The 15,030-nt window shown below is 36.2% G+C and overlaps 1 protein-coding gene across 1 annotated transcript in view; it reads right to left on the bottom strand.

The window, feature by feature from the left end:
- The window catches only part of CNKSR2 (connector enhancer of kinase suppressor of Ras 2), a 338,457-nt gene that overhangs the window by 286,971 nt on the left and 36,456 nt on the right, over positions 1–15,030 (bottom strand). Inside the window, exon 2 of the mRNA XM_044669208.1 lies at positions 208–304. Within this exon, the coding sequence (XP_044525143.1) occupies positions 208–304 (97 nt within the window). The remainder of the gene's footprint in view (positions 1–207; positions 305–15,030) is intronic.

Here is a 15,030-nt window from a genome sequence, read left to right as displayed (position 1 = left end):
AACGAGGAGAGGGAGAGAGTAGGCGAAACAGGGAGAATCCCCACCAAACCTGTCATCTCCCACCCCTGGATATTAAGGGGGAGAGGAAAGAACCAGCAACTCAACTAGTGTGTGTGTGTGTGGGGGGGGGGTGTGTGTGGGTGTGTGTGTGTGGGGGGGGTGTCAGGTCCAGGACTGTGGGGGCCAGGCACAACAGAGGAACACCACCTGCACCTTCCAGATGAGTCCCTATGATCCGGGATGCACTTCTAACTGCAGCTGTGATAGCAGCATCAGAAGCGGCGGCCCCAGTGGGAGGAAAGAGCTAGTAGGAGAAAGGGAGAGATCACGATTCCATGGGAAAGTGAAGGCGAGGGGCGCACCGGTAGCCACCCCCACCTCTGCCTCCCGCCCCCAACAGTTCAGCACTAGTGGGCAAAGGTATCGAGTTACAAAAAGCCTTTATTGTGGCTGAAGAGTTGCACTCTGTCTCCGTCTGCCGGAGGAAGGGGGGTGGGGAAGCGGGAAGCTATGGGGAACACCGCTGGGCAGGGAGATTACATCAACAACCTCTGCAGCGCAGCCAAACAGCGGTGGCGGGGGTTTCCTCCTTCCCCATTACGGAGTGGGCAAGGGAGGTAATTTCTAGGAGAAACCAGTAGTCGCTTCTGTGCTTTTAACGTAATTTACAGTCGCCAGAAACCATATTAATGATATACGAGCTGGTATGGGGAGGATCCGATTTTATTTCATCTCCTTTTGAAATGGGACTAGGCTTTTTTTTTTTCCTTTTTGAGAAATGCAGAATATGCATAAATATATGCGGAATATACATACACATATATGCACATGCACACACGTACACGAGTATAGCCACATACGTACCTGTGTGTATGTATCAATGGGTAGTATGTGTATATGCATTGTGGATACAGATAGAGGCATCTAAGGGTGTATGTGTGTAAATGCATGTACATTGGATATGATCATATCAATAGCTATATGGGGTGAAGTTATATATCTATCAATAGAAACATCTCCATATATAGCAGTTTTCTTTCTGATACATATATATGTGCATATATATAATATATATTAAGCATGAATACATCTAGAGGAAATTCATTATTTGGGAAATAGATTCTATAAACCTTGAATGTTAAATGATTTTGCAGATTGAATTGAATATTAAAACAAATTTTTAAAAATGGAAAAATAACTCATTGGACTACATAACTGGATATAATAGAAAAGTAATTAGCTGCCTTTCATATAGATGGAGAAGTACATATAACTCTGGGCCTGGAGTTAGAAAGACCTAAAAGTCAATTATGAACTGTGTGATCCTGGGCAAGTCACTTAACCTCTGTTTGCCTCAGTTTCCTCTTCTGTAAAATGATAATAGCTTCTACCTTCCAGTGCTGTTGTGAAGATCAAATGAGATAATAATTGTAAAGCACTTAGCACAGTGCCTGGCATATAGTAAGCTCAACATACATTTTAAATTTATTAACATTTGTATGTATATTTAACATACATGTATGTAAATATAGATCATTAGTAGGTACCAAATAAATACTTGAATATTGACTGTTTATATACATATATACATTTATCTATCCATCATTCAAAATACAGACAACTAGATATAGATGTACATATATATACTTAGAGGGCAAAAATTGTGTTTTGACTTTCTCTCTCTATATATATACACCTAATGTTTAACAACGTGCTTGGTATATAGTAGATGGTTAATAAATGATTGTTGACTATTGACTATGTATAATTATGCACTTATATATCATATGAGGATATGTACACATATACGCACACAAACAATGATCACTTTAGAAGCTGCTAATTGTATTTTATATTATATAGTTTTACATCCAGTCCTTATAGGTATGGAATTTTAACACTGGGGGCTTATAGAATTTGTTTCCCAAATTAGGATTTTGTCTTAGATTTGATATTAGTCAAAATTGAAAAGAATGTTCTACGTAAGTGACAAATAGAGGATCACAGTGGGACTGCAATTAGAAAATAATTTGGGGATACTTTCAGAATGTAACAATCTTCATTTAAGCTAGTTTTCAGTACTTACACTGATACTAAATGAAGTATAACTTATTTTCTTCAAAAACATTTGATAAAGAACTCTAGAGCTTCTCCAATCACAATGGCAGAAATTTTTTCCTGTTCTTGATGAACCTACTTCTTCCTCAGATAGAGTATAAATTGTTCCCCTTTTTGAAAATCAGTAGTCCCTTTTCTCTAATCTGCTATTCTGGAAATGCAGAACAACCACTTATAGACTTCAATAATAATAGCTGATATTTACACGGTGCTTTGCATTGCTTTTGCATAGTGCAATATATATTGAATCATTTGAGCCTTGCTACAACCCTGTAATATAAATGCCATCGCTCTTATTTTATTTCTAGGAGAGTCAACTGAGACCGGAGGGAACCTAAGTTTCCCCATCTGTAAAATGAACTGGAGAAGAAAATGGCAAACTACTCCAACATCTCTACTATGAATACCCTGAATGGGGTGACAAAGTGTTTGACATGACTGAGTGTGGATTTAAAACCAGATATTCATGCTATCAAATTTAACATTCTTACCCATTATGTAGTAAGAGTTAGAAGGAACCTTAAATATCATCTAATCCAACTCCTAGGAATCAAAGTCCCTTATTAAATGATTTGTCCAAGGTCACTTAGTAAATTAGGGGTAGACTAGTATCCTGGTGTCCTTGATTTTTAGGCCAATATTTTTTTCCCCACCATGACATACTTCTTTGACCTAGATGAGTTTGTCTTCTTCTTCCATCCACCCATGGAAGATAATATAGGCTTGGAGAAAGGTTGAGGAAGTAGGTAGACAAATTGAGGTGGTCAAGTCAAACTTTAGTCACTGAGCCTGACTGATTTATTCCATTTACGTCTGTTTGGGGAGGAAAAATTCAATTTGGTTTTGAGAAAGACAAGTGACTTCTATTAAGTTTAGTGACCCAAGTGAAAGAGAATTTTAAGTTTGTTTAAATTGCCTTTAAGGAAGCTACTGTGGTAGAGTGGAAAGAGGGCCTGGCCTGGAGGCAGGAAGCCTTCCTGAGTTCAAATAGGGTCTTAAACACTCACTAGCTGTGTGACCCTAGGTAAGTCAGTTTTCTTATCTGTAAAATGAGCTGGAAAAGAAAGAAATGGCAAATCACTCCAGTATCTTTGCCAAGAAAAACCCAAATGGGATCACAAAGAGTCAGACAGACTGAAACCACTGAACAACAAAGTAGTCTTTAAAGAGAAGCAATGTTTCCTCATTCCTCAAACATCTCTAGAGGATATGAAGTGGACCCTTTTCCAATTTTATGCAGTCACATAATTGAGAAGCAAGAAATAGTGGTCTGGAGGAAATCTGTTTATAAATAAAAAAAATGATTCCTTGAAACACTGCAGTTCTAAGGGATATTCAGTAAAATCTTAATTCTGTTTATTTTGCCTTCATTTTACAATATATCCAAGACAACTACGATTATAAACTAGTCTCTTGGCATAGACCCTAGGAACAGTATTATTTTATAAAAGCATATTTCAGTCTAAGAACAAAACTCTTTTGGAATAAAAAGACTTTTAAGAAAATAATCTTCTTGTTTACTTAATGATTTTTAAAAATTCAGATCCACATTTTCATCAGAATAGGGAGCCCAAGTTAAGTAATTTTTTTACAAATGTATATCTGTGCCAGCTCTTCAATTTTCAATCTTAGATAGTTGCCTGGGGGCATTGAGAAGTTAAAAGACTTTTCCAAGGTCATAATGATAGCTTATGTCATAGGTGAGACAACAAGTCAGCAAAATTCTTAAACTCAACATGTCCAAGTCAGAATTCATTTTGTCTGTCTTACCCTCAGCCTCTTCTGAAATTTAATTTTTACTGTTAAGGATGTTACTCAGTAGCTAGGTCCATAATCTCGGCATCATTCTTGATTTTTCATTTTCACTGGCCCCACACATCAAATCCTTTGCTAAATCTTGTCATTTCTACATTCATGACATCTCTCTTATATGACCCCCTCCCTTCACTCTCACAGCCACCATACTAGGTCAGGCTTTCATCACCTCTTATCTGAGTTATTATAAACCCTTCCAATTTGTCTCATTCTCCCCACCCAACTCCCTAGGTGATTTTTCTAAGTCATCCTCCCATCCATGAACTCCAATGACTCTATTACCTCCAGAATCAAATGTAAAGTCTACTATTTGGCATTTAAAAATCTTCATAACTTAGACCCTTCTTCATTTTCCATTCTTCTTATACTTCCTTCCAAACAATTCACAATCCAACTAGAGTGACATAGTTGTTGTTCCTCCAACATGACAGGGGCAGCTAGGCAGCATCCTGGGTAAAAGAGTGTTGGGACCTTAGTCAGGAAAACATGAGTTCAAATATAACCTGAGATACCTACTAGGTGTGTGACCCTATATAATTCACTTAATCCTGTTTGCCTCAGTTTCCTAATCTGAAAAATGAGCTGTAGCAGGAAATGACAGATAGAATGAAACAATTAAACAAAAACAAAATCCAACATAATACACATTTTTTTGGTGCTTTAACACCAGCTCTCCTCCATTCCTGGAATGTTTTGTCTCTTTACTTACACGTCTTAAGTTTCCCTGGTTTCAAGATTTAGCCTAAATCCCATACTCTTCAAAAGACCTTGCCCGATCTGCATAACTACTCTTGCCCATTCTTCTGAAATTATCTTTCACATCTATCTATTATCTATCTATCTATCTATCTATCTATCTATCTATCTATCTATCTATCTATCTGTCTGTCTATNTCTATCTATCTATCTATCTATCTATCTATCTATCTATCTATCTATCTGTATGTCTGTCTATCTCTGGCTACATATTTTTGTCTGTCTTGTCTATTGATATAATATCTCGTATCTGGACAAGTCATTCAACCTTTATCTACCTCAGTTTCCTCATCTGTAAAAGATAGATAATGATAGCATCTACCATGTGGTGTTGTTGTGAAGATGAAATAACATAATATTTATAAAAGACATACTACAGTGTCTATTATGTGGTAGGCACTATATAAGTGCTAATGATGATTATGTTGATGGACCTAGTTATTCACATGTTGTCTCCCTCATTAGAAATTTAACATCTTGAGGGCAGAGGCTATTTTTGCCTGTCTTCATATCCCCAGTGATTACTAGGATGCTCATACATAGAAGTGTTTATGAATATTTGTTGAGGGGGCAGCTGGGTGGGTCAGTAGTTTGACAAGTAGGCCCAGAGACAGGAGGTCCTGGGTTCAAATCTAGCCTCAGACATTGTGTGATTCTAGGCAAGTCACTTAACTCCCATTGCCTAGCCCTTGCCACTTTTCTGCCACTTTTCTGACAATACACAATATTGATTTTAAGGCAAAAGGTAAGGATTTTTTAGAAAAAAGAATATTTGTTGACTGATTCAAAAGGACCCAAGATGAAATATGATACCTTTCATATTTCATATATACCTGGAAAATTGTGACATAATTTTTAGGTAAAATCAATATGGGAAGTATTTTTGTTTAACTGTGTATTCATTACAAGAATTTTGTTTCTCCTTCTAAATTGGGGCAGGAGAAAGAGAAAGGAGAACATATTTTTCTTTATTGAAAAAAATGAATTGGATTTAAAAATGACATGTTTATTGACTATGTTAGAACTAGAAGTGATCTTAGAAATCATCTAGTTCAGGAGTTTTAAACTTGAGGTTGATGAACTTTGAAAAAAAATTCAGCAGCTATATTTAAATATAATTGATTTCCTTTGTAATCATGATGAATTTTATTTTATGCATTTAAAAACATAATTCTGAGAAAGTGTTCATAAGCTTCACCAAATAGCCAAAGTGGTCCATGGGTAAAGATCACTGAGGGTTTGTCAAAAGTTGCAGGTAGTTAGTAGCAGAGCCAAGACTCAAATCACAATATACTGATTCTTTTCCCAGTGATTTCCCCTCCAATTCACACTACCTCAAATAAATTTATTCAGGGCTTCTGAAAGGTGTTTATTGAAATGGTTTGTAGATTCTCTTTTCTTCCATCTTCATATTTATTCTGTCCAATCTCGGAAAAGCTTCCCATGCCTGCTTCTATGATTTGCATCCAGGATGTTTCCCTCCAGGTTAATTCAAATTTCATAAAATCACTGTTAAGTATGCATTGGGCATACTTCATAAGTTACAGATAATGCAAGGAAAATATAAACACAAAGTAGTTCTGGAAATATATAGAGAAAGTATGTCACATATCCATAATAAGGTAAAAGAATTATAGAAGTAGTAAGGAAATTTAGGCAAATACCACATTAAAAAGGGACATTTGTCGATAGAAAGGTACAGTTTGTCCCCTGGGCACTTCTAGTGGAATATATTTCATGCCAACTCCTCCTCTTCTCTCTGACTTCAGAGGACTCACCATATGTCTTCAAAGTCAGAAACCTTATCTTCAGTACAGTGTATTACTTGCTGAGCTTGTATGTATCTGCATACCTCCTTTTCTAGTTAGAGAGGGTGTAATTCTTTGATTGTCACACAATTATAGGTCAATCCAATTTTCAGGGGCTTTGGAATCTGATAGAAGAAACTCAAGTCTGTTCTTAATAAGAATCTGTCAGCTTGATGCTACTTCCCAAGACTAACAACTTTTTACAGAAATCCTTTGTGATGATATGAGCCCGTAGCACAGTGGGTACTGCATTTTCCCCTTTAATATATGGTTCTGTTTTATATTCTCCTGAAACACAAGCTTATTTACATGGAAATTGGTTTGTTTCAAATAGTATGACTTAGTATGAACATTAAGAGAGAGGAAGTGTGATGTAGAGTAAAGAATGCCAAATTTGGAGTGAGGACAAACTGGCACCAATTTTGGTAGGAATAGAAACAAGGACAAGTCCCTTAACTCCTCTGAGCCTTCAATTTCTAATCTGTAGCATGAGAGTGATAAGAATAACTGATATTTTACTAAAGGCTGTAAGTCATGTAAAGCACTTCACATACAGTAACCAATGAATCATTTATCACAAAATATTTATTAAGTGCCTACTATGTACTGTTACTTTTCTGAGTGCTGAGGCTATAAAAAGAAATAAAAATCTGTAGGGAGTTCACAATTGAATGAGGAGTTTACAATCTACCAATTGTACATTATCTCATTTAATGTTCAAAACAACCCTGTGAAGAAAGTACTATAAATAGTATTGCTTACATTTTACATATAAGGAAATCAAGATTCAGAAAGGGTCACATCATTGTCACACAGCTAGGAAGTATTAAGATTTCTCTGAATTAAGAATGAAGAATTAAGATTTCTCTCAAAATCCAAGTTACCCCTGCTTCATATAACACAACACTTGAACCACTTAGATCACAAAGAGGTTGTGAAAAAAGTCCCTGGTCAACTTTCAGCATTATATAAATGCAAAATATTATTGCTCTCTCTCTCTCTCTCTCTCTCTCTCTCTCTCTCTCTCTCTCTCTCTCTCTCTCTCTCTGTTTTCAAATGTATGTGAGCTCTAGACTTTAAGTAAGTGTCAGTGAGATAGGTCAGTTGTTTACAACAACTCAGTTCTATGATTTTGTCAATTTAGGGAACTCTGGGGATAAACACACCTTTTCTCAATGCAAAACAAGACTTCTGTATCTCATAGTTTTCCTTTATCCTTGGCAGCATCATCATGTTAATGTGGTAGACGGGATGTGAACTCTGGCTTTCCTGACTTGAAGACCTGCTTACTTTTGACTATTTCATGCATTCTCTCTTTCCATACATAGTGATTGTTATGAATTGTGACCTCATTAGCTAATGGTTTGTTTTTGTTCATTTAAAAAGCTCTTTTTGGAACCTATGATGAATTTTTCTTTTTAAAAAACTTTGCTTTTTAAAAAACAAACTATATACATCTTGGATCAAAATTGTTTAATAGGGGAGGCAGAACTAAGGTGGTGGAGTAGTAGGAAGTACAGTTCAGCTCCTTCAACCTTCCTTCAAAAAATAAACAAATAAATATCTCCCTTCAACAGACTTAGGAAACATAACAGGCTGAAATCTAATAAAAAAGCACAAGAAAGTTATCTTTCTACCACTGGTCAGAATAGGGGGACAAATAAAAGGTTTGTTTATATTGGGAATGGGGATTAGACAGAAGTGTTCCATAGGCAGAGCATTCTAATACCCCCAAAGAGCTATGCTCCAAGCCTGGAGGAGATCTAAAATATATATTGGGAAATATTGACTTTGGCCTTGTCTAGGAACAGGTGCCAGCAGGCAGCTTTCTGGCTGTTTTCCAGTTGTTGGTCACATATTCAGGGCAGATGAAAGAAAGGACTTGTACCCAGGGGTGGTAATCTGGGGTAAAGGGAAGTAAATTCTAGACCATGTATTGAAGAATAGGTAAGTTCAGAAGAAAGTAACAGTAATATGACTTGGACCCCAGGAACAAATCAGGGTCTCATTTCTAGCTTTTAGTCCAAACTGAATCTTAAAGAGGAGTAACAAGGGCAGGAATCACAGATCAAAGAGAAACCTAAAATTCTGACATTCTGAACCAGCAGAGCTTCCCAGCTGGTTGATAGTGGCTGAGTCCAATAGCATTCTACTATTGCTTAGATCTAAACCCAGGTCTGAACTTGCAGAACTCAAACCAAGGATGCAATGATTACATTTTGCCTTAGATCAGACCACATTGAGAACACTGAAAACTTGCATGTTCCCAGCCTCAGATCCTGAACTAGAACAATACTTAATACCCCATGAAAGCAACAGCAGGATCAGCCCATATGTTCCCCCCAGAAGTACCCAAAACCCAGTCCTAAAATTTAAGTCTGAAGGCAAGAATAGACTGGAATCAAACAACAACAACAACAAAACTCACCAAGAAAAGGATATTAGGTGATTAGGACACTCAAGGCACAAACTCAGAAGCAGAGAATGACTCCCAAACATTTAAAAGCAAAATCTCATAGTAAAACACAGCTTGGATACAAATTCAACTAACATTCCTGGAACAGATAAAGTAAGAATTCAAAAAAAGAGCTTAAAATGCTTAGAACATCTTTAAGAAGGAGAGTGGTAGAGAAAAAAATATGAAAAAGAAATTAAATCTACAGAAGAAAGAATTGAAAAAGGAATTAACAGCTTACCCCAAGAATTACCAAACCTTGTGCAAGTAACAAATTCCCTAAGAATTAGAATAAATCAAAGAGAAGCCGATGACTCCATAAGACAACAAGAAACATTAAAACATCCCAGAATGAAAAATAGAAGAAAATATAAGATATCTCATAGCAAAAACAATTGACCTGAAAAATAACTGAAGAAACTAAAATTTTGGAAACATTGAACTATCTGAATAACATTTGCAAAACAAACAAAAAAAGAATCGAGACATCATATTTCAAAATAATTTATCAGAAAACTGCCAGATCTCTTAGAAGGCAAAGTGGGGCAAAGTAGAAATGCAAAAAAATTAAATTTTAAGATGAAAACTTCCAGGAAGATAATGGTGAAAGAAAAAAATGCTACAAGCAACAAGACAAAAAGAGCTGAAGTACCAAGGTGCTACAGATTCAATTTAGCAACCATCACTTTAAGGGAGCAGAGCTTGGCGTATGATAATCTAGAAAGGAAAGGAGATAGACTTACAGTCAAGATAACTTTTCCCAACAAAATTGAAAAAAATCTTATGGGGGGAAATGTATCTTTATGAAATAGATGACTTCCAAGCACGTCTGATGAAAAAAAACAGAGCTGTGCAGAAACTTTGAAGTGCAAACATCGGAGTTAAAAGAAACATAAAAAGAAAAACATAAGGGACTAAATAAGGACAAACTGCTTACCTTCATATATGGGGAGATAATAGATGTGTCTGCTCTGAACCCTGTCATCATCAGGGGTCATAGAAAAAGTCTAATTAGACAGAAGACCTAGGAGTGATTGAGTTATGTCTTTTATGTCTTTTTAATTATTTTTCCATGTTTACATGATTTCATTTTCTTTCTCTCCCTTTTTCTGTCCCTCCCTCCAAGAGCTGACAAGCAATTCCACTGAATTGTATAAATATTATTTGCATTATATCTTGATAAGTTTAAAAGAAGAATATAAAGGCAGAAGAAGAGGAATACACAGAAGGAGAGAAAGGAAAGGAAGTAACAGATATTTATCTCACATAATTAGGAGGACAAGAAGACTATTCAGATAAGGAGGGGAAGATAGGAGAGTGATAATCAAAATTTATTTTCTTCTAAGTTGATCAAAGGAAAAAAAATTAAAAAAAAAAGATCAATAGAATGAATGATTTCAGAGAAACCTGGAAAGAATTGTATGAACTAATATAGAGTCGAGAAAACACAAAGAGAATAATTTATTTTAGTGAAAATGATATGTAATAGCAAACGACTTTGAAAGAATTAGAAATTCTGATTTGATCAAACTTAATGGCCCAGGGACAAAATATACTTCCCACTTCCAGATAGAAAAATAAAAGACAAAGTGAAGAATGATAAATGTCTATGTATAATATGTATAAATACAAATATGTTACAAATATGTACATTTACAAATATGTATTATATACATATGCATATTTATACACATTTGTTTTTTAGACATTGACAGTGTGGATATTATTTTGATTGACTATATGTTTTTAACAGGAATTCTGTTTTTTTCTTAACTGGTGGGAGAGGAGAGGATGTGGTGTGAAAGAGAGAAAAAGCAGATTTTTGCTGATTGAAAACACATGTATATATATGCATATATATACATATATAATAATTTAAAGTATTTCATAACTTTCTTTTACTCTTGCCAGACCATAAACTATACTTGGAGCGAATAAAATGAGATTGTATTTTAGGTAAACATACCAGAACTTACACACTCAAGTGGATATTTTCTCCTTGAAAACAGTCATGCTAAAAGGTTTGGCTTTTATTCTAAACATATTACCATTGCTTTTAACCTTTCAAAATGCCTCTCTTTTTCTGTGTCTTTGTCTCTCTATGAATGTCCATTTCTGTCTCTGTCTCTCCCTTTCTTTTTCTCCCTCTCTCAGAATAGTCTGCAGAGACCAGAGTAAATTTTTTTGCAATATCTTCAGTAGTGGAACATGACTACACTATGATTTGTAGAAATAACCAAAAGTCATTTAGAAACAAATTTTGTGATGTTTATGGAAAATAAAGATGAGTAATACACTCTTTGATTAAAAATGGTATGGAATGATAAAAATTATGAGATTGATTTTATTAGTAGATCATAAACTGGTTCTAAAAGCAAAAATACAAAGCTCCAAAAATGTTGAGAGTGGTAAATGCATCACTGGAATAAGTATATAATTTTCCAAGGTGACTACTTTGATGGACCACACTCATTACTTGAAAAACATGTTGTGACTTTGTACATTTCCATGATGCTTTTCTCTATTATAATTTACCTGTTAGATTTTTGCAGAGATCAAAAAAATTTCTAGCACAGGGTAATAATACAAAGTAAAATTAAATCACAAAGCTATAAAAAGTGACTTTATTATGTGACAACAAAAATAGGTAAATATAAAACATTCAATCATTTGAATTTTTAGGCTGATAGTAATAAAAATAAGAGTGAAAGGTACAGATTAATTGATGGGAATGAGGACGGTTTGAATTATGAGGCAAATAACAATGTTACTATGTACTCTTTATTGAAGAGTTAATCTGTGGAAAAGGAGAGAGAGGGTGTTATCTGGTTTATCAAAATATTATACCATTATTAACCCAGAAAGCACAATTGCATAGTAGAAGCATTGGGCTAGGATTCAAGATACCTGGATTCAAATCCTGTGTGACACTGACTGAATGAACTGAACCTTATTTAGGCCTCAGTTTCCTCATGTATTAATAGGAAGAGGACAGATAAAATAGTTCTGGAGGACCTTTCCAACTCTTCCATTAAATCCATTTCATTCAACAAGCATTTGAACTTCTATTTGTGTAAAGCAATGTACTAGGCATTGGAAGAAGTATAAAATTTAGATAAAATGCCGTTCCTGCCCTTTTGGAATAAGAGGAATATGACACATACATAAGTAACTATAGTACAGAATAATAGTAAATAAGGGATGTGTGAGTAAATCCATCTATATGATTTTGAGACAGGAATAATCATTATGAATTGAGGAACCAGGGAAGCCTTCCCACAAAAGCATATGTTTGAGGGATTTTAGAAGACAAGTAAGAATTTTATAGAGAGGAGAAAATAGTAATAATAATAATAGTAATGATAATAGCTAGTATTTATATAGGCTTTAACATGTGAAAAAATACTTTACAAATATTACTTCATCTTATCCTCACGGGGAGGTAGCTGATATTAAGATCTCCATATTGTAAATAATAAAACTGAAGCAGACAAAGGATAAATGTTACTTGCCACGATGTCATCTAGGAAACATCTGAGACTAGATCTGAACTCAGGTCTGTCTGTCTCTGGGTCCCATGTTCTATCCATTTTGCTATGTATTTTAGGCATGAGTAAAGACATGGAATTATAAAAGTGCAAAGGATGCACAACAAGCAGTGATCAATCCAATTGTATTACAATTCAGAATACATATATTGTGACACAAGGCAGGACAGGCAGAGTGGAATCACATTGTGGAGAGCTTAGAATGTCAAAAAAAAGTGTTATTCAGGTTCCGGGTTAAGATGGCGGCAGAGTAAGAAGCAGCTCTTAACTTCTCCTGATCGAAACACACAAAACTCCTCAAGGGGACATAAAAACAAGTCCAGACGAACTGAGGAACTCCCACAACAGGGCATAGCATGGAAGGTACGTGGAATTGAGGCATTTCCATGCTATAAAGGAGTGAAACAGCCCTCACGAAATCGCGGGCTCAGCAACCACCCCACCCCCACCCTCTCCACACACAACACCTATAGCTCCGAAGCCAGCTAAAAAGAAATAGAGCAAGTTTGGGGCACCCATCGAGCCATTGGCAGCTCCGGGGCCTGTTCCTGAGAGCAGCAAGACTTAGGACCCCATTAAGCCAAAAAACGCAGGCGAAATCTGAGCGCAGGAGCAGGACGCTGGGCGCAATGAGCAGGCTGAGAGCGCAGGCACTGCGGAGGCGTGGGTGGAGGCAGACACTGCCAGGAACTAAAGCCTAGGTGGGGAACCAGTGTGGACGGGTATACGACTGTGGAAGCAGCGCCCTGAGACTTGTAAAGGAACCTCTGGCAGAGGATCAAGCAAGGGAGTCCACCAGGGGGCTTGACCTTGGAAAAAACCAGAACTCAGACCTCAGGAGCCAATAGATCGCGGACAGACACTGAGCGTGAGGATAAATCTGAGAAGCTGCTGGGCTAACAATGGCTACTCAGCCTCAGGAAGTTCAGAAGAGAAAGAATAACAACAAGAAAAAGAAGTCTTTAACACTCGACAGCTTTTACACAGAGAAAATCCAGACAACCGAGCAAACAGAGGAGGAGAACAAACAAGCATCTGGACCCTCCTCAAATAAGGAAAACTCCTCAAAAGCTATGGAAGAGTTCAAAACTGAGATTTTGAGGAAAATGGAAGAGATCTGGCAAGAAAATAACTGTTTAAAAGGTAGAATCATGCAATTGGAAAGTGAGGCTCAGAAACTGAACACCAGAAATGACCAGATTGAAAAGGAATACCAGAAGATTATGGCCGAAAACCAGAAAATTATGGCCGAAAACCAAAAAATTATAGCCGAAAATCAATCCCTAAAGGCTAGAATAGAGCAAGTAGAAACTAATGATCTCTCAAGACAACAAGAACAAATAAAACAAAGCCAAAAGACTGAAAAAATAGAAGGAAACATGAAATATCTCAATGAGAGAGTGACAGACCAAGAAAACCGGTCTAGAAGAGACAATTTGAGAATAATTGGTCTTCCAGAAAAACCAGAAATTAATAGAAACCTGGACTCCATACTAACAGAAATAATTCAGCAAAATTGCCCTGAAGTCCTACAACAAGAGGGCAATATAGACATTGAAAGGATTCATAGAACACCTGCGGTATTCGATCAAGAAAGGAAAACACCAAGAAATATCATTGCAAAATTCAAGAGTTTCCAAGCAAAAGAAAAAATCTTACAAGAAGCCAGAAAGAAACAATTCAAATATCAAGGAGCACCAATCAGGATCACACAGGATCTGGCAGCCTCCACGCTAAAAGATCGCAAGGCGTGGAATACAATATTCAGAAAGGCAAGAGAGCTGGGCCTGCAACCCCTGTCAGATCTAGATAAATCAAACCAAAAAATAAATAAGAAAGAGGTAAGAGAGGTGAATGAAGTCCTAGAAAAATTAGATCTAATTGATACGGATCAACTACCCATCAAAATTGACTATATATTTCCAGGGGAAAGTATGGGCATTCAACAAAATTGAAGAATTCCAGGTATTTGCACAGAAAAGACCAGGGCTAAATGGAAAGTTTGATATCCAACCACAAAAATTGAGAGAAACCTGAAAAGGTAAATAAGATACAGAGGGGAAAGAAAGAAAACTTATAATTTTTAAATTTGCCTTTTTAAGGGCCTCAGTGAGAACTAATTATCTGTATTCCTATGTAGAGAAATGTTATATTTAATTCTCTGTAGTGAACTCTATTCACTATTATAATATTCACTATTATAGTAATCAGAAGAATAATTAACAGGGTGAGGGTGGAACACTAAATAATCTAAGATGGCATGGGGGATGGGAAAGAGGGGGTGAATAGTAGGGGACACCAAGAGAAACTTGAGAGAATAAGAAAATAGAATATTCTATTACACACAAAGAGGGCATGGGAGGGAGAGGGGACAAATACTATTATAAGAAGGAGAGGAAGAGAGCATAAAGAGGTAAAAATCAAACCTTACTCTCAGTGTAATCAACTCGGAGAGGGAAGAGTAGCTATACTATCCATTGGGAAATAAAACTCTTATCTAACCCTTCTGAGAAAGTTAGAAGGGATAAAC

The sequence above is a fragment of the Gracilinanus agilis genome, chromosome 3 (assembly GCF_016433145.1).
Source record: "Gracilinanus agilis isolate LMUSP501 chromosome 3, AgileGrace, whole genome shotgun sequence".
Taxonomy (NCBI): domain Eukaryota; kingdom Metazoa; phylum Chordata; class Mammalia; order Didelphimorphia; family Didelphidae; genus Gracilinanus; species Gracilinanus agilis.
The sequence above is the reverse complement of the archived record's forward strand: the minus strand, read 5'-3'. Positions and strand labels throughout refer to the sequence as shown.